The 21771-nt window shown below is 42.3% G+C and overlaps 1 protein-coding gene across 2 annotated transcripts in view; it reads right to left on the bottom strand.

Annotated features, from left to right (window-relative positions):
- The window catches only part of LOC126359107 (divergent protein kinase domain 2A), a 97417-nt gene that overhangs the window by 60768 nt on the left and 14878 nt on the right, over nucleotides 1–21771 (bottom strand). For both annotated transcript variants that reach the window (XM_050007605.1, XM_050007604.1), the window contains exon 2: nucleotides 11242–11542. In XM_050007605.1, coding sequence (XP_049863562.1) covers nucleotides 11242–11542 — 301 coding nt within the window. The remainder of the gene's footprint in view (nucleotides 1–11241; nucleotides 11543–21771) is intronic.

Here is a 21771-nt window from a genome sequence, read left to right on the forward strand (position 1 = left end):
TTACTTGGAGAATTCTATTACTCATTTAAAACTGTTATTGATACAGAGCATACAGGCAACATGACGCTTCAATGCTCGACTCACTGTGGCTCGCACCGTTACCGTTAACGCCAGTAACCCATCACCATGTCCGGACGTGGAAAGGGAGGCAAACTTGCTGCTGTGGCAAAGCTTCTGCTCACCCTGGCAGAAGAGGGCCGCGGCAGCAACAAGAAGAAGACGCGCAGCCGACCGCAGCACAAGAGGCAGTGCTACCGCTGCCAGAAGATGGGACACATCGCCAGGGCATGTAGGGACGCAGTAGCGTGTCTGAAATGTGCAAAGGCACATGATACACGTGACTGCGACAAGCCACCACACGTCGCGCCAATGTGCGTTAACTGTGGCGGTGCGAACGCCGCAAACGCACTCAGCTGCGCATATCTGAAGCAGCGGACACCAACAACTGCCAAGAAATCGGTCCATGAAGAAGAGGCAGCTGTCCCGCCACCCCCGCACAAGGGGGAAAACGGGGCGGATGCAATCCCGCCCAGCGCCGCTACCGACGATGCCGTGGCCGCCCTCAAAGCTGCGATGGCGGCAGAGAGAGTGGCAATGCAGAAGGAGGTCATCGGTCTCCATCGGCAGCTGCAAGAGTTGCGGAAAGAAATCCGGCTGATGCAAAAGAAGACACCTGCACCCATTGCCACCCCCACAGTGGTACGTCAAGTTGGGGTGGATGCGTCCACGCAAACGGACTTGACCATGCAGACGGATGTGTCCGCGCAAACGGACATCTCCCCAAAACCTGTAGCAATACAGGAGACCAGAGAGATGCCCATGGATATGGTGCAGTCCGTCTCACCACCGCCGCCGCTGCCGGATGTGGCGAAGCAGCAGCTGCAGGACATACAAGAGGTGGGAGGGGTGTACTCCACAACCATCCCATTCCCGGATGTCACCAACCCCTCAGCGGTCTTAGAGAAGATCACGACCATGGTACGGGATGGGCAGTACGACATCCAGAGAAAACCATACCCTGTCGCAGAAGTGGAAGGAAAACGGAAGCCACCGCTTCCACACAGGCCGTTCAAGCTTCGTGGCGGAAATCGGGCAATTATGCTCGAATTCGTCACAAAGAAGGACCTGCACACCGTAAACTCTAACCTGATCTTCACGCCGCGGGACTGAGGCTTCACCTTGGAGGACGCGGTCGCACGGCTGAAGAAAGAAGTTGGAGACGGCACGAGGAAGCTCACACCTGAACTGCAGTCCGTGCTGAACAACATAGCACGGGAAGGGAACAACACCTAGTACCACAGGAACATCCACAGACACTGCCAGCATGCCGGCATGCTGGCAACCACTAATTATGACCAGGCAACACCCAAGGACCATCCAGAACGAGAGGGAACACTGTTCCAACAAATGAGGATCTTGGAGGAATAGCTGTAACCAGCTTAGACTCCACACCTCGGGCCAAAGATCAGGCCCGTATGTCTACCATCAGCATCAGCACTGGCAACATCTTCATTTTCTCATTGGTAGGTACTCATGTAATCAGTTAGACAGTCTGACTTGTATTCATGAACATCTTGTCAATGTGTGTAGTTAGTCTTAATGTGAAAGTCACCAAGCCTAATAAGTCTTTAACCTACCTAAGTTTAACTATGATATTTAATGTTTTTACTGATGACTGTACCTGGCACTTCAAAATGAATATTAGAGTTTTGAGGCTTAGTAGCATTTATTACATTCAAATTACAAATATAAGTAATACATCAAATGAAAGAGAAACTCACAATTTTTCTTAAAAGTTTTCAGTGTGAGGACTAGTCATTACACGATTCACATCAAGTCAAGGTGAGTTCTTCCCAAAACTTTATTAGCATGTATTGAGTAATTGTTGCAACAACTGCTTCAATTCTATTTCTTAAGTCAGGTATATAAGCCAGCAGTGGAGGCACAAGCACATGGTACTTTATGAATCAACAAAGATAAAAATCATGTGTCATCAGATAAAGTGAACATGGAGGCCATGCAAAACTTGCTGTCACCCAGCCTGTAATGGAACTGACAAATAGACATCATTTTATTTTATTATACACTAAAGTCATGTTAAAAAAGCTTTTGCTTAAGATAATACTAAGTTAGGTGTTGCGATCAATAATCGATATTGGAATTGTATGTTCTTTGTAGCTTACAACCGTGATCTTTGGTCTACAACGGGTTTACGGCCACTTGAGTGTTGGCCACGGTTGAGTGTAGTTGTGTATATAGTTTTGGCAATAAATGTGTTTTTGATACAAAGAAACCGTGGAGTACTGCATCATTTTTCGATAGTCCAGTAATAATTAAAAAACCCGCACCTCTTCTTGGACCCAGAGCATCAAAGGAATCATCGCCTAGACAACGAGAAGCCACATGGACAACGCAGACTCAGCAGCATCAACAAAGGAGACGTCATGGCCAGCTCTACTAAAGTATTATGCAGCCATTAGCCACACCGTAACGGTGTCCTTATGGAGATAACTTTTCCTGAACAGTAGAGCGGGCTCATGACAACTGGGGGCTCGTCCGGGATTAAGACATTTATATGTACTGGATTGACGAAATCTGTTTTGCAGAAGTCTAATGACCACGTGGTAGGAAGAAGTGCAATACATGGAAGTCAAGGGAGACGAAACGAAGTAGTAAAGTGGACTGACCACACGAGTGAGGACCCAGACTGAAAAGATAAGTACATTTGTGTAGTGCTGTTTATTCCTTTTATTATTTTGTGTGTGAAATTTCATGAAAATGACCATTGTGAAGGGGGCAAGTGAATCCGAGCAGGATTGTGAAAATTTGTTAGTATTTGGGGACGTAGACATGCCGATAAAAACGGAAGATGAGCTGGTCAAAGAAGCGGATCAAAGTCTTAATTCATCTGAACGTGAGACGTCGGACATTAAATCACTGTTACAAATGATGGAACAATCGTTAGCTTTAAATCAAACTGTTGCAGCCCGCTTACAAGCTAATGAAGATCAATTGCAAAACATGAATTGGACGGTCGCGGACAGTTTTCGGGTTATAAATGAGAAAGTGTCGCGTCTAGAAGGAGCTATGAACAAAAAATTTGATAATGTCTTACTTTGGGGTAATAAACTTCGCAATGATATATCAAAGATAGACAAGAAACTTAGCAAAGCAGAAACAAAGATTTTGGCGGTAGAATCTAAAGTGGGATACGTAAAATCTAGTCTGAGTAACAAAATTCAGTCTGTAAAAAATGAACTGGTCACAGACAGAGAGAAAAATGCAAAGTGTTTTGAAAATGATAATAGTGTAAATGTAAAAGCTATGGCAGTAGATCTTGAAAGTAGAGTAGATTCGAAACTAAACGTTGTGATAAAGTGGAAACAGTCAGTAACACAGTAAAACTCCATGAGATTGAAACTAAGACAGATGTTAATGAATTAAAAAGTACAGTATCAGAGTTAAACCAGAAGTTTGAAATATTTAGCAATGATGTAGCTAACAGAAATTTTTTTATGAACACATGTACTTTATTATCCAATATTCCAGTTAAAAACTTTTCTAATGAGTGTAGTTTGCATCTTGTTGACTTTCTGCAGAGTTTTAGAGACAATTTTTTGCCCAATATGAGTGAAAGTTTCAAAATTAAGTTTGTTAAAAAAATTTTGGAGGGGGAATCTTTGTCATGGGCCAATCAAAATTTTTCTATGGACATGTCTTATGGCGAATTTAAAATTGAGTTCTTAAGACGGTTCTGGTCTGAAACTGAACAAGCCAGGATAAAGAGCGAGTTCCTGAATGGACCAAATTACAGAGAAACACAGGGGACTATGAAACAGTTTTGTAAGAATCAACTGAAGAAACTTGTACATTTGAGTAAACCCTTTGATGAGCTCACGCAGATAGATGCTTTAAAGAGGAGGTTGCCAACAGATGTGCAATGGGACCTAGTGTATGGACCAGATGGCAACATTGAACAATTTCTAAACTACGTGGACAAACTTGACAGGATTATAGACAAAGTGGGGAAACCAAAAAACTATTTCAATCACACACAAAGAGGTGGGGATCATAGTTGGGGAAACACTAATTTTAACAGGAGGGAAAACAGTAGGTCCAACAACCATAGTTTTCATCATAGGGAACAAAATAGTCACAATATTAATAACAATTTCCATTCAAGGGAAAGCTATAATTTCCATTCAAGAGGACAATCTGGGAACAATTGGAACAGAAGTAATTACAGGGAGTCTGAAAACAGGAATTAGCGTGAACATAGGGACGCTGGGAGTCAGAATGTTATGGGAAGTCATGAAGTAAAAAACTAGCATGCGCTCCATTGTCGGTCCACAAGGTAGGGGCGAAAAGCATATATAATAGATGGACCAATAACACTGACTACGTTGCACCAACAGATACATCTCAAGTAATGAGTAGTTATCTTATGACTCTGTACTACCCTCTAAACACAGTACCTGTTAAGAACGAACACATTAGTTGCAATAAAGACCCAGAGAAAATAATTGACTTAGTTGAATTTTATGAATGGGCAGAAGCTTGTAGTTTGTCAGAGGACCAGCAGGTTAACGGTTTAAATGATTTAGGAATTAATGCACTGAAGAAGGAACCAGGTGAGCAAATGGTTGACACTGATTTAACGAGCAAAGAATTAAAAACACTTGGGTGTGAAAGCAACATTTTAAGTTTTCAGGAGAGAGAGGTTGATGATTGTAGTATTTAGGAAAATGAAGATTTAATGATACATGATGATGGTGAAAAATATTTTGTTTGCTTTAAAGAGGAAATGGAGGCATTAGGTGTTGTGGGAGAAACTGATATGCATGTTGTAGATGTACCCAAGGATGTTATTAACAGTTTAAGTGGTGGTAATGCCAGTGTCACAGCCGATAGGCTCTGTAATCCAACATCTTACGAAGGAACCTGGGCAGTTGATAAAGATTCCCTGAACAGTAAAACTGACTGTGCAAGTAGGCTACCATTTGCAATGAACAAAGGTGAGTTATTTCTTTATAATATGTGGCTAAATACTGATACAATTAAAAATGATAGCAATTTTAGAAAAATGATTCTTAATATGTCTCAAATTTTATATCCTGATTGGTGGAAAAACACTAAACATATTATTGTTGAACAACTGAAGGATAAATACCTTAATGGTGAACAATGTTATATGGGTGAAAATATTTGGATTAATGAAATTATCAATGCAAGTGACAGTGCTAATGATGTGTGTGTTAATGTTATGGCCGTAGATAATAAAGGTGACAGTAATATAGGTACTTGTAAGTCAGAAAGTCATTGTTTCAGTGAAATTCAGAATGATTTATTGTATGAATACGTTCAGCCTCAAAAAGGTGATGACATAGGTAGTCCGTTCATTAGAGCAAAAGTTGGTACCTGGGAAAGCAAGTGCCTTATAGTCACAGGGAGTCAGGTGTCAGGAATATCTGAAATTCTAAGCAAAAAGCTGAAGTGCGAGAAAGATTACATTGAAATGCCAGTCATCGGGGTGAAAATAAGAGGGGCTACAGGAAAACATAGTAAAACTGTAATAAGACATTTTACACCCAATATGTTGATGCATTTGTATTACATGTTTATTGAATTTATTAGTATTTAAAGGATCTGTGTTGGACCAGTTCATAACTTTGTAGTGTTACTCAGACAGATTCTGTAAACTTCTCCCACTAGATAAACATTACCAGAAGGTTAACTACGCATCCTAACCATGTACTTACATATAAACATTATGTAACCAAAAGGTGATCTCTGTATGTGATTTTTTTTTTTAGATAACATGGCATTGTAGTCAATGAAGTGATACTAACAGCTAAGCTTTGGAAAGACGCACTGCAGGACATGCAGAAATCAGACCTTTAACGGAAGTCACCTATGTGTAGATGGTCAATGTGGGACAGACTGTGAGTAGTGTAAAAAGTGGGCAACAAAAGAATAGAAAACAAGCCTGCAGTTAAAAGTTAGTCTTTCAATGGTTTCATGTGAAGTGCTGCAACATTATGGACTCTTCTAAGTGAAAATTGTGAATCGTCTTTTGTATTTCATTTATTCTAAGGTTAAAAATTGTATGTTTTCCTTTACTTAGTATAACAATTTCCATGTTAGTATAATTAAAAGGAAACAATCTTATTAAAAATTTTAATTTATTTAAAATCATATTCTTGGCAGTTCCATTATTCTGATGTCAGAATTTTGTTCACATTTTCATACTTACAAAATTCTTGGAGGGCTATTGTAATGGAACTGACAAATAGACATCATTTTATTTTATTATACACTAAAGTCATGTTAAAAAAAGCTTTTGCTTAAGATAATACTAAGTTAGGTGTTGCGATCAATAATCGATATTGGAATTGTATGTTCTTTGTAGCTTACAACTGATCTTTGGTCTACAACGGGTTTAAGGCCACTTGAGTGTTGGCCATGGTTGAGTGCAGTTGTGTATATAGTTTTGGCAATAAATGTGTACTGCGTCATTTTTCGATAGTCCAGTAATAATTAAAAAACCCACACCTCTTCTTGGACCCAGAGCATCAAAGGAATCATCGCCTAGACAACGAGAAGCCACATGGACAACGCAGACTCAGCAGCATCAACAAAGGAGACGTCATGGCCAGCTCTACTAAAGTATTATGCAGCCATTAGCCACACCGTAACGGTGTCCTTATGGAGATAACTTTTCCTGAACAGTAGAGCGGGTTCGTGACAAGCCCCTTGCGACCAATGTTGTGGTGGGTACACTGTTGTTTACTCAACAGTGTACTGAGTTATGTCAGTACCTTGCTGGCAAATAAAGTTCTGACGTTAAGTTTCTTCCATCTAAGGAAAGAGCCATGTTCTAGTGCATAAAGATAAGAAACACCAGTTACAGTTGCTTCACTGAAAAAGGAAGGCACATGAACTTCCTACCGGGATATGGCACAAACACCTTCAATGTAGGGAGTCTGGTTGCAACTATACCTTCTCATGGAGATTTGCTGACTCCTGACGTGCACATTATGTGAAATTATTTCCATTTACATGATATGTCAGTTCATCACTGAAGCTGACAAGGTCCAGATAATCCTCATTGTCATGCAGCAACATCACTATTGCAAAGTTGGCATGGAAAACATGGGAAACAGTGCATGGGCGTGAACACAGGTATACAAAAAATGCTGTTCGAATTGCTCTTTCATTTAATGTATTATTTATAATTTTAAGTTGAATGCAATAAATACTAAATAGCCTTAAAACCTAGATATTCATTTTGAAACACCAGGTCTTTTAAGGAGTGTTTTGCAATTGTTACTGTTTCAAATATTCTTCTCTTTTATTGGCTATCCAAGATAGGTTAGAAAATAAGTGGAATTCTGTTCATCACTAACTTTATGGGGTACAATTTAAAATTATTTAGCTTTCTGGGTTACTGAAATTTTAATCTTCCCAGTGTGGGTTGGTATACAGCTATTGTACATAATGATAATTCTGAAGTACTCATTGGAAATTTTCTTGTTGCAGTCTGAAGAGTTTTTTAAGTGTCACTAGTTTAGTATAGCTAGCGTTGTGGCATGCTCAGACACAATATACAAGAGTGTGCTGGTAAGTAAGGCCTTCGAATTTTTTATGTTAAAACTTTTAAAGTTTTTTAAATAAAACAAACTTTATTAACATTCCACATCTTTATTCTTCATGTCTACACATTTATTTCTCAACATAGTTTACCTTGGAAACAAACACATTTCTCCCAAAAGAAACCAGTTTGTTGATACGATCACTGTAAGATGTCTGACTTCATTTACAGAGTCACAACCTCACTGCTGGTTGCACCACTTCATCATTATCAAAGTGAAGTCCTCAAAGGTGTTCTTTAAGTTTTGGAAACAGACAAAAAATTGGACTGAGCCAAGTTGTGACTATGTAGGATGATCAATGACAGCGAAGCCAAGTTTTCGGATTGTTGCAGATGTTGCAGAGCTGTGTGGTCTGACATTTTCATGCTAAAGGAGATGGTGCTCCATATGTGGGTGAACTCTTTGAGGTGGTGATTTCAGTTTCCTGAGGGTCTCTCATGCACCAACATGGTTATGTTATACACCACCACATTACATGCTACAATTCAGAGCCCTCTATAGGCAGAGGGTTGCAACTTGCATCAGCAAAGTGGGAAAGTCTACTAAGTAATATGCTTGACATATAATACCTCAACTAATATTGAGAATATAATAAAAAATTCAGAGACATTACTTTTCAGCATGTCCTTATTATAGGCACTGGTCCAAATTGGTACAGTAGTGACTGTAATTGTTGTCTGATGAAGCCTAGTACTTATTATTTTTCAAATGACTAGAGTTATGGTTTTATGTAATATGTTATAATCACCACACAGAATTGAACCTTGTTGCCATCTATGTAACTTGCAGTGTCATTTGTTGTACTGTCATGGTTGTAAACATTCTACACTATTTTCAATGGGCCTTTGAACCCAGTTGCTTAAGATTAGTTTATTAACCAATAGTATTTCCTTTAATTGTCAAATTGTGGTTGATTCTTTAAAACAATTATTATCTAGTTCTATTACAGCTTATTATAGCTCTATTACAGGTTATAAAACAATGAAAATCCTACATCAAACAGAAAAAGAAGTTGCTCAAAAGTAACATCCAACAAGCAAAATGGATAGAATATTACAAGAACTTGTGATATGAAGAATATTACTCCACATGGAACATAGAAGATGAATTTGAAATAGGACTGGTACTTTTATTAGGTAAAGTTTGTGAATACTATTTGATGTTTTCAGAACAGAAGACAAAGTAAATGGATTTCAAAGGGAAATATCCTGTACAGATAAAAAATTCTGATCAACAGTAGAACAATAGAATAGGTCAAACATTTTAATTATTTGTGTTGTGAAATCACTTATAAGTGATGAAGACATACGGAAGAAATTAGCAAAGTATGGGAATATATGTGAAACAACAAACAGATTTCTAACAAATAAAATTAGGAAAGAAAGAAGACTGAAATTTTATAAGACAATTGCAGTTCCAATGCTTTTTATGGAAGTGAATCATGGATTATAAGTAAACGTAAAGAAAGCTGCATACAGGCAATAGAGATGAAGTTTTTAGGAGCAGTAAATGGATGCACAAGAGCTGATAGATTTAGAAATTAGGAAATTATGGAAGAGCTGACTATATTTAACATCCCCAACTAAATACATACATCAAAAAACGTTTTGCTTCATCCCGGTTCCCAGAACTCCTGAAGATAGACATTGACTGTGGACACTGTATCACAGAGAGAGTCCCTTTGACTGTACAGGGATGTCAGTAAACCCACCCATAGATGTAAACAACCAAGCATGAGCAGCGCCTATTAGATGGAGGGGGTCCGACAGCCAATCAGTTCCAGACATTCCACCAGGAAGGAGGTACACGGCTCATGTTGTCTGTAGTTCAACCATGACTAGACGGTCAGTACCGCAGTTTGATCGCATCTACTTTGTTACTTTGTGCCAGGAATGGCTCTCAACAAGGGAAGTGTCCAGGTGTCTCGGAGTGAACCAAAGCAATGTTGTTTGTACATGGAGGAGATACAGAGAGAGACAGGAACTGTCGATGACATGCCTCGCACAAGTTGCCAAAGGGCTACTACTGCAGTGGATGACTGCTACCTAAGCATTATGGCTTGGAGGAACCCTGACAGCAACGCCACCACGTATGATGCGCAACTTCACTCCCGACGTCCAACTTTGCGACCACGACACCGTGCAGTGCAGCACAGATGGGCCCAACAACATGCCGAATGGACCGCTCAGGATTGGCATCACATTCTCTTCACCGATGAGTGTCGCATATGCCTTCAACCAGAAAATTGGCAAAGACATGTTTGAAAGCAACCTGGGCAGGCTGAATGCCTCAGACAGTGGAGCAAGGTGGAAGTTCCCTGCTGTTTTGTGGTGGAATTATGTGGGGCCAGCGAATGCCGCTGGCGGTCATGGAAGTCTCTGTAACGGCTGTACAATACATGAGTGCCGTCCTCCGATCGATAGTGCAACCATATCAGCAGCATATTGGTGAGGCATCTGTCTTCATGGAGAACAATTTGTTCCTCCATCGTGCATATCTTGTGAATGACTACCTTCAGGATAATGACATCACTCGACTAGAGTGGCCAGCATCTTCTCCAGACATGAACCCTATCAAACATGCCTGGGATAGATTGAAAAGGGATGTTTATGGATGACGTCACCCACAAACCACTCTGAGGGATCTATGCTGAAATGCCATTGAGGAGTGGGAAAATCTGAACCAACTGTGCCTTGATGAACTTGTGGATAGTATGCCATGACAAATACATGCATGCATCAATGGAAGAGGATGTGCTGTGCATATTAGAAGTACCAGTGTGTACAGCAATCTGGACCACCACCTCTGAAGGTCTCACTGCATGGTGGTACAACATGCAATGTGTGGTTTTCATGAGCAATAAAAAGGGCGGAAATGAGGTTTATGTTGATCTCTATTCCAATTTTCTGTACAAGTTCCGGAACTCTCAGAACCTAGGTGATGCAAAACTTTTTTTTTTATGTCTGTAGAAGAAATTGGAATGAACATCTCAATAGAATGAGTGGAGAAAGATTACCACTCCAGATAGTAACATTTAAGCTGGTTGTCAAGATGTCAAGGAAGACCAAGGAAGTTATGAGTACCGTAACATGCAAATGACAAAAAAATGGCCTAATGCTTGAAGTGAAGATTATTATTCTTTTAACAGTGAAATTTTTGGGCTTATCTTTGGCCAGATAAATGCCATTAAAAAAAATCATTTTGTCAAATGTGTGTTTTGTGGGGGGATTCATCAGGGGATTTAATCAGAAAGCTACTAAGCTTTCTTTCCCTTTTGCGTGTGCCTGCTGACAATTCAACACTTCTGCTAATGGATGGGTGGTCTCTCTTGCTTCTAAATTATTCACTTTATTTAAACAATGGAAATCCTGGATGGACTAATGACAATATTATAATAAGGATAGATTTATACATGCCACATAGGAGATGTTGAGTCACAGACAAGCACAACAGTCCTGTTGTGCCCATCAGCAACTCAACATCTCATCTATACAACAGTAGTAATCTACCCTCGTCATAATATTGTAACATTATTTAACCTGTGGCATCATAAATATTCACTAGAAGAAATGTTCAGTACTGTACGTACCATGGTCTGGAATATTCCTGTCCACAATTATTACATCTTCCAAGTCAATGAAGTATACACTACCACTGGCGTCTACTGCAATGTTGTCAGGTGAGACATCTGTCAGGTAAAATCTGAAACCTGGGTGGTCATTTGTTAACTTCTTGGCAGCAACAAGAAGCTTTTGAGCAAGTTTTGCCCTTTCTACCCACGGTTTTGTGTAATATGTTGTTAATGTTTCTCCAGCATATTCTTCTATTATGAGCCTGCCACAGGCACCATAATAAAATGGAACTGGCCAACCATCTTCCTTTGGTAGGATCTGAAACAGTAAGTGTGAGAGAGACAGGCAATGAAAAACCATTTATTGGAACAAATCTGAAGATCATACAAAATAGGCCAGCCTGGCTCACAAAAGTGAATTACAGAAATGTCAAAAGATCTCAATTTATAGGTGTTCAAAGCAAGTCATTGACCGTCTAAAAAAATAAAAAAATTAATTTTTCAGAGAGAAGTGAAGATTGTGATGCAGTATTCCACAGACTAAACTTGTGACAATTCACTACCTCTTACATCAATTAAAAGTTTATATTATTTCTATATTCCACTTGTAAATGGAATAAGGAATTCATACAATGTTTTTTAACTTGTAACTTTAAATCAGCAAAGCTACATTTTCAAGGATGCAATGAAACTAACTGCAGATAGAAATAAAGTGAACAATTAATGTTGTTCCCAGTATACATGATGCTTTAAAGCAGAAGTTCTCTGCACAAATTTTGAACAAACTTTTCTTGCTCATGGATTTCTGGGAGATACCAAAATTTTTAACAGATGCAGAACATTTTTTACATCAATAATTTGTATTGCTAGCAGTCTTATGTAAATAAATTACTTTTGTATATATGCTATGAAACTATAACATGAATGCTTAAATGGAACTAAAAACAGTGTGGTTATAACTAAACTTTCACTAATGGAACCAACGTAGAAGGAAAACTGTTCACTGTATGGGTACCCAACTTTTTGGAATTATGTTCAGAATGTGTGATGCAGCATTTGCATCATTAGTAGTGTTAGTATCATGACTTGCTGTTAGGCACCAGTAATAGTACAGTGTCATAGGAGGAACTTGGACCAAGGACAAGCAATGTGAATTGAACATGTTACTGTGATTTGCTTCACCAACATGTTATCTCTGCTATATGGAGAGAGGTGCTTTGAACTCAGCTGTTTTGATGCACAATGGTGCTCCACTCCACATTGCTCATGAGGTCACTCAATTACTCCATAAAACATGAGGTCGATAAAACTGAATCACTGGCCGATCATTCAGAACTGTGTAGACACCAAGATCACCTGATTTGAACCTGTGTGATTTAATGGTTATGGGTTTACCTGAAGGACAGGTTTTACCAAAAGGCACTAACACACACTGGAGGTTGAAGATTAACATGGTGAAGGAGGTAGCCAACATCCCACCTGAGATGTTTCCGGCAGCTGTAGAGCAATCTCTAGAGAAGTTCCAAGCTGTCACGCAGATGATTATCACAATGAACAACATTTGCAGACTGGTACGTAAACAAGGTACATCGTTAACAAATATGGAAATTAAAATGAGTTTTAATAGTATTTTTATTATTTCTCTTTTGCATGTCTTGAATAATGTTTATACAAATTTTCATTGTCCCAAAGTCCCTTGCTTGTTTTCATGGGGGGGGGGGGGGGGGGGCAGGGGAGGGAGGGAGGGGGGGGGGGGCAGCAGTCCCTCAAGTAGCAAAAGTTTAATTGTAATTGCCTTTATATCCTATAGTTCATCAGCACAGTGTTCTGATTTTTCCCTTGTAGCACTGGCTTCAAAAACCTTAACAAACAAGTTGCACAAACTGAAGAGCAGTTTGGCATCGGAACAGAAAGTTGTATATGGGGTGATGGGGTGCAAAAATGACTCTGAAAATATTAAATATGAGGTCTCATAGTACCCACTTACACCACACAGAATCAAACATTTACATAATAATCATTAATTAACACAGTAACTGCATCTTTTTGCTTCTGAAATCGGAACTGAAAATTTTTGTCAGGAACAGACACAAACTTGGATATATATATATATATATATATATATATATATATATATATATATATATATAAAACAGAAAGAAACTTCCACATGGGAAAAATATATTAAAAACAAAGATTCCAAGACTTACCAAGCGGGAAAGCGCCGGCAGACAGGCACATGAACAAAACACACAAACACACACACAGAATTACGAGCTTTCGCAACTGGCAGTTGCTTCGTCAGGAAAGAGGGAAGGAGAGGGAAAAATGAAAGGATGTGGGTTTTAAGGGAGAGGGTAAGGAGTCATTCCAATCCCGGGAGCGGAAAGACTTCCCTTAGGGGAAAAAAAGGACAGGTGTACACTCGCACACACACACACACACATATCCATCCGCACATACACAGACACAAGCAGACATATTTAAAGGCAAAGAGTTAAGGGCAGAGATGTCAGTCGAGGCGGAAGTACAGAGGCAAAGAAGTTGTTGAAAGACAGGTTGTCTTTCAACAACTTCTTTGCCTCTGTACTTCCGCCTCGACTGACATCTCTGCCCTTAACTCTTTGCCTTTAAATATGTCTGCTTGTGTCTGTGTATGTGCGGATGGATATGTGTGTGTGTGTGTGTGTGTGTGTGCGAGTGTACACCTGTCCTTTTTTTCCCCTAAGGGAAGTCTTTCCGCTCCCGGGATTGGAATGACTCCTTACCCTCTCCCTTAAAACCCACATCCTTTCATTTTTCCCTCTCCTTCCCTCTTTCCTGACGAAGCAACTGCCAGTTGCGAAAGCTCGTAATTCTGTGTGTGTGTTTGTGTGTTTTGTTCATGTGCCTGTCTGCCGGCACTTTCCCGCTTGGTATATATATATATATATATATATATATATATATATATATATATATATATATATATATATATATATATATATATATATATATATATATACTGTGATACTCACATGTTGAAAACTTATTAGTAACTGTTCTCCCAATATGACCACTACCAAAAAATAGGGGTGATGTGTCTTGGCTGATTAAGCAAATTCAGCATGTTTTTATACTGTACTACACATGAAATGTGTTTTTTACACTTACAAATATGAAATGCTAACTAAATAAAAAATTTAGATGAGAAGAAAACTGTGCTAAGTAGCAGCTATCATGTTACCTTTGTTTAGGTATTAATTATATATGTATAAAAACATTATGTGGTTGGATGATTAATCACAGGTATTATTCTTCATGACTGCTTAACCACTAGATTTATATGCATCTGATCCAGTTGCTATGGTAAGCAATGGTTCTCAGACAAAACTCTGTTTTTGTGCTTACTACGAGGGTCACTCCAAAAGAAATGCACACTATTTTTGTAAAAATACAGTTTTCATTCAGCATGTGTGAAAGTTTTACAGTGTGTAGATACATCCTTCCGTTTTCAAACTTAGTTCAACCTGTTCCCATGAGTGGCGCCATCACAGCATGTCTTCAAGATGGCTGCTACACTTGACGTTCCTCAGAAGCAACGTGCTGTCATAGAATTCCTGTGCTGTGAAAACGAGACAGTGGGAAACATCCACAAGAGGTTGAAAAAGATGTATGGAGATGCTGCTGTTGATAGCAGTACAGTTAGTTGGTGGGCTAGTAGGTTACGTGATGAAAGCAGGCAAGGCAATATTGAGGATTGTCCTCACAGCAGCAGGCCTCGTACTGCACACACTCTAGACAGTGTGCTGAGAGTTAACGAACTGGTGACAGCTGACAAATGCAACACAGTGAATGAATTGTCATGCTATGTTGGGATACGGGAAGGAAGTGTCTGCAGAATACTGTAAGTGTTGGCATTAAAAAGGATTTGTGCCAGGTGAGTTCCCAGGATGTTGACAGTGGCTCACAAAGAAACAAGAAAAATGGTATGCAGCGAACTTTTGCAACAGTATAAGAATCGTGGAGATGAATTTCTTGGTAGAATTGTGACAGGTGATGAAACATGGCTCCATCACTTTTCACCAGAGATGAAGAGGCAAGCAATGGAGTGGCAGCATGCAAATTCACCAAAGAAAAAAAATGCAGACGTGTAAATATGGACAAAAGGGGGACAAGAAAACCACAGAAATGCAAGAAATGGGATGAAGAGAGTAAAACAACAAAGCAGATGACTGGTGCTGGCTTACTATGAGAATAAAAAGGAGAAGCCAGCCACTCTGCAACACATTAAAACCTCCACCCTAAAAGCACTAGGGTGGAGGACACAGAGGGATAAAGGACATGCACTAAAACTTAGATCAAATGATAAAACCCCACCCTCATGAATAAAACATAAAACTAAATCAGCCAGTAAGGCATTGTCAGATAAATTTAGCAGCAACGAGTCTGGTAACCCAAGATTCCATCGCTGGGCAGTCAAAGTGGGACAGTGCACCAGAAGATGGGCCACTGTCAACCGGGCACCCCACTGACACTGACGTGGGTCTTCAAGGTGCAGGAGGTAACTGTGGGTTGCCCAAGCATGGCCAATGCGGAGCCAGCAGAGACAACTAATTCCCTGCGAGAGGCCTGCATGGAAGACTTCCACACATTCGTAATCTCCTTGATGACACGCAGTTTGTTGTGCGTACTGTTATGCCATTCCATCTCCCAAAGCCAAAAAACCCTGCAGAATAAGTCAGAATACAGGCTAGGTCCAGAGATGCCCATCTCCAGAAGCGGTTTCCACGTCGCCTGTTTGGCCAGCCTGTCGGCAAGTTCGTTACCTGGGATTCCAATGTGACCTGGGGTCCAGACAAACACCAGTGAATGACTGGACCATTCCAGGGCATAGATGAACTCCTGGATCGTTGTTATCAAAGGATGATGAGGGTAGCATTGACCGATAGCTTGTAGGCTGCTCAAAGAGTCAGTACACAGGAGAAATGACTCGCCTGGGCAAGGGCGGATGTGCTCACGAGCATGAAATATGGTCACCAGCTCTGCAGTGAAAACACTGCAGCCATCAGGCAAAGAGTGCTGTTCTATATGCCCTCCATGAACATAGGCAAAGCCAATGTGACCATCACACCTTCGAACCATCAGTGTAAACCACTTCATGGCCCCAGTACATGTCGAGAATCGAGAAGAAGTGACAGCAGAGAGTCGCAGGGTTAACTGAGGGCCATGTGAAAGGCCCAGGCGAAGTCACGACCTAAGTGTACACCATGGAGGTGTACATGAATGGACCTCAAGTATAGGTGGTAAAGGGAAGCACTCCAGTTCAGACAGAAGGGATCGCACACGAACCGCAATCGTTAGCCCTGACCTGGGCCGCTGATGTGGGAGATGGGCTGCCGCAGTTGGGGAAAGGAGAACTATGAACATGTGCAATGGACCTGGCAAGCAGTTGTGCATGCCTAACCTTCAATGGAAGGACTCCAGCCTCCACCAGGACACTGGTCACCAGTCTCATTCTAGGAGAACCTGTTGCTAGGTGAATGCCACACTGGTGCACTGGGTCGAGTAAATGCAACGCCGAGGGTGTCACCAAACCATAAACCACACTCCCATAGCCAAGGCAGGATTGAACAAGGGCTCTGTAGAGCTGCAGTAGCAAAGAGTGATCTGCACCCTGGTTGGTGTTGCTCAGGCAGCAGAGGACATTGAGGTGCTGCCAGCATTTCCGCTTAAGCTGATGAAGATGAGGTAGCCAAGTCAATCGGGAATCAGAAACCAATCCTAAGAATCAATATGCCTCCACTACAGTGAGTGGATCGCCAGTAAGATAAAATTCTGGTTCCGGATGAACAGAACGATGCTGACAGAAGTGCACGACACACGACTTCACGGCTGAAAACTGGAAGCCGTGGGATAGAGCCCATGACTCCATCTTGTGAATGGTTCCCTGTAGGCACTGCTCAGCAACACCAGTACTGGAGGAGCAGTAAGAAATGCAGAAGTCATCCGCATACAGAGAAGGAGAGACAAATGGCCCTACAGCTGCCGCTAGACCATTAACAGCCAGTAAAAATAGAGAGAGAGACACTCAATACGGAGCCCTGCGGGACTCCATTTTCCTGGATATGGATGGAACTATGGGAGGCACCAACTTGGACACAAAGTGTGAAGCAAAAGGAAATTTTGGATAAAAATTGGAAGTGGGCCTCAGAGACCCCACTCGTATAGTGTGGCAAGGATATGATGTCCCCAGGTCGTGTCAAATGCTTTTCGTAAATCTTAAAAGACGGCAACCAGTTGTTGGCATCTGGAAAAGGCTGTGTGGATGGCAGACTCGAGGGACACAAGATTATCAGTGGCAGAACGAACCTGGCGGAAGCTGCCCTGACATGGAGCCAGTAGGCCACGTGACTCCAGGAGCCAACCCAACTGCCGAAACACCATACATTCCAACAGCTTACAAAGAAAGTTGGTGAGGCTAATGGGCCAATAGCTATTCATATCAAGCGTGTTTCTATCAGGTTTGAGCACCGGAATGATGGTGCTCTCCCACCATTGCGATGGAAAGACACCGTCACACCAGATCTGGTTGAAGATGATGAGGAGATGCCACTTGTAGTCAGATGCGAGATGTTTAATCAACTGACTGTGGATCCGATGTGGCCCAAGAACTGTGACAGGGCAATGTGCCAGGGCACTGAGGAGCTCCCACTCTGTAAATGGGGCATTATAGGATTCACTGTGGCCTGTAGTGAACGAAATCACTTTCCCTTCCAGCCGCCGTTTGAGAGTGCGAAAGGCTGGGGAGTAATTCTCCAATGCAGAGGCTCGAGCATAGTGCTCAGCAATCCCTTTTTCGTTGGTAGGTAACACTCCATTTATGTTAACACCAGGGACACCTGTTGGGATCTGGTACCCAAAAACACGTTTGATCTTTGCCCAGACTTGGGAAGGTGACGTATGGCACCCAATGGTCAAGATGTATCTCTCCCAACACTCCTGCTTCCGTCGTTTGACAAGATGGCAAACGCGGGCACAGAGCCACTTAAAGGCAATGAGGTGCTCCAGGGAAGGGTGCCACTGTAGTGCTTGGTGACACTCCTTAATTGCTTCAGCGACTTCCGGCGACCACCAAGGAACTGCCTTTCACCGCGGGCACCCTAAAGAGTGAGGGATTGCGTTTTCTACCACAGAAACGGTAGTTGTAGTCACCTGCTCAACCATCACATCGATGTTACCATGTGTGGGAGATTCAACGGTGACAGCAGAGGTGAAGGTTTCTTAGTCTGCCTTGGTTAAAGCCCATCTGGGGAGGCATCCATGCGCCTGATGCCAGGGCAGTGATAGGAAGAAGGGGAAGTGATCACTACCACACAGGTCATCATGTGCTCTCCAATGGATAGATGGGAGGAGGCCAGGACTGCAAACTGAAAGATCACTGGCCAAATATGTGCCATGTACCACACTGAAACATGTGGGGGCACCTGTATTTAAGAGGAAGAGGTCAAGTTGTGACAGTAAATTTTCGACATCTCTGCTTCGGCCAGTAAGCACGATGCCACCCCATAAGGGGTTATGGGCGTTAAAATCTCCCAAAAGTAGGAGAGGTTTGGGGAGTGGTCAAACAGTGCAGCCAATGCATTCAGGGGTACTGCACCATCTGGAGGAATATATATGTTTCAGGCAGTTATTTCCTGTATCATCGTTCCCCTGCCAGCCACAGCTTCAAGAGGAGTTTGAAGTGGCACATGTTCACTGCATACTGAGTTCAGACATAGACACAAACTCCACCTGGCACTCAATTATAGTTGCTACTGTTCCTGTAATATGCCTTATAGCCGCGGAGGGCAGGGTTCCGCATTGGTGGGAACCAGGTTTCCTGGAAGACAATGCAGAAAGCAGGTGTAAAGCCCAAAGTTGCTGTAGCTGATCTAGGTGGTGGAAAAAACCGCTGCAATTGCACTGGAGGATGATGTGATCATGAGGGTGGGAAGGCAGGGAACATCCAATGAGGCATTTTACACCTTGTGGTCACCTATTACCACCAATTTATTTCCTGAGCAGTCTGCATCCATGGTGTCTGAGGGTCCAGCAAGATCTAGGTCCTCAGCGGATGCCAGAATCTGCACCTCATCCTCAGAAGCAAAGCTTGTAGGTAGCGGTGGTGTGGGTGCCACCGCAAGTCCCTTGGTTTTGGGGTCTTCTTTTTGGATTTCTCTTGGTGCTCCTTGGGTTACTCTGGCTGGGAGGGCTTAATTGATTCACTCTGCGAGACTGAGGATGATCGTGAAGCCTTACGACCAGCTACTTTTGGGCACTTCAGCCACTGGCAGGAATCATCTTTCCCACCAGCAGAAACCTGGGAAGAGAGTGACCAAAGGGACCTTTTCCTACCAAGAGGAGCCAAAGAAGACTTATGCTTCTCTGGCTGAGAAGTGGAGACTGGTGTCCCCGATGGTTGGGGGGACAGTGCTCCCAAGGTAGGTGGTGCAGGAGCAAGAGGAAGGGAAGTGCCCCCCACCATCAAGGGGGCAGGTGTAGTCTTCCAGCTTGGAGAGCCAACCGGAATTCGGAGAACAGATGGGGCTACAACTGTTCTTGTAGAGGCGGCGTAAGAGGAGGTCATAGCCACAGGATGTAGATGCTCATATTTCCTCTTAGCCTCAGTGTAGGTCAGTCAGTCCAGGGTCTTGTATTCCATGATTTTCCTTTCATGCTGTAAGATCCTGCAGTCTGGTGGGGTAAGATCCTGCAGTCTGGTGAGCAGGGGAATGATGCTCTCCTCAGTTGCCACAGATGTCCACAATCTCGACATGTAATGCTGGAAGTACAGCGGGAAGACTTATTGCCGAACTTCCAGCACTTAAAGCACTGAAAAGGGGGAGGGATATATGGCTTTACATCACAGTGGTAGACCATCACCTTGACCTTTTTGGGCAATGTGTCAGCCTCGAAGGCCAAGATGAAGGCACCAGTGGCAACCTGATTGTTCCTCAGACCCCGATGGATGCGCCGGACAAAATGAACACCTCGTCACTCTAAGCTGGCGTGCAGCTCGTCATCAGACTGCAAAAGAAGGTCCCTGCGGAATATAACACCCTGGACCATATTTAAGCTCTTGTGGGGCGTGATGGTTACAGAAACATCCCCAAGATTGTTACAAGTGAGTAATGCCTGTGACTGGGCAGAGGATGCTGTTTTTATCAAGAGTGACCATGACCACATTTTGGACAAGCCCTCCACCTCCCCAAACTTGTCCTCTAAATGGTCTACAAAAAACTGTGGTTTCATCGAAACAAAGGAGTCCCCATCAGTTCTCGTACATATGAGGTACCGGAGTGAGTAAGGTTCACAGTTATCCTTAGCCTGGTGTTCCTCCCATGGTGTGGCCAGGGAGGGGAATGATTTAGGGCTGTACTTCCTTGCATTGTACTAAGACTTAGAACACTTAGGACTGCTGGTGTTTGATCACCAGCAAGTGATGACATGGTATGCTTTATTGCACGTCATCTTCCCTGATGTCACCCACACTGGCCAGGGGCCCTCCCCACGGGCACCACCAGCCGCCTGGCAGGATGGACATTTCCAGGAGTCCCGATGCCCCAGGGTGACAGGCACCTACTCCTTGGCATATGTGGGGAGTTAATGGCACAGTCATCAGCAGAGCAATCCCTTGCGTTGTCAGGGGGCTACAACCAACAGGGTACATAGCAGCCCCACCACAATGGAATGGTTACCATGCTGGATATGTGGTGCAAACAAGTCCATGGTCATCGTCGGCACAGAAAGCGACACTGCATAGTGCATGGTACAAAACGCACCCAGGAAGGTGTCCTCACCCAAGAGATGGAGAATGAGCGGGACTGCAATGCAACGACGAGAAAGCGAGCTACAGATCTCAAGGCATGATGGACACGATGCGCCATGTAAGGCACCCTTCCCCAATTGGCTTGCTCTTCACAAAAATTTTGAAGAATGGAGGTCAGACCCTACAGGGGACCACCACATAAAGACCGAAACATGTGGGACTCCTTTTAGTCACCTCTTATGACAGGCACGAATACCTCGGGCCTATTCTTATCCCTGGACCTGCACGGGGAGGGGGTGGGGGGTGGGGTGACTCTGTGTATAAATGTTCTGCATATAGAGGGAATATCCAATGACACTGATATTTCAGATTGGACCAATTTTGTTTTACACTGGGAAGATGTAAATCAGTACATATCACACAGGATGATGATAAAAGAACAATAATAATTCTTGTGTATGTAATATTAGCAACCAGAGCCCTTGTGTTATTTGCACTGAAATGTGTTACAGATACTTTGACAACTATTTATATTGCAGCTGTACCACACTAACCTACTATCTATCATAACATACCAGGGGATCAAAAAGTCAGTATAAATTTGAAAACTTAATAAACCATGGAATAATGTAGATAGAGAGGTGAAAATTGACACACATGCTTGGAATGACATGGGGTTTTATTAGAATGGAAAAGAAAAAAGTTCTCAAAATGTCCGACAGATGGCGCTGGACAGCAAAATGTCAGTGACTGCTACC

This window comes from Schistocerca gregaria, chromosome 1 (assembly GCF_023897955.1).
Source record: "Schistocerca gregaria isolate iqSchGreg1 chromosome 1, iqSchGreg1.2, whole genome shotgun sequence".
Lineage (NCBI taxonomy): Eukaryota > Metazoa > Arthropoda > Insecta > Orthoptera > Acrididae > Schistocerca > Schistocerca gregaria.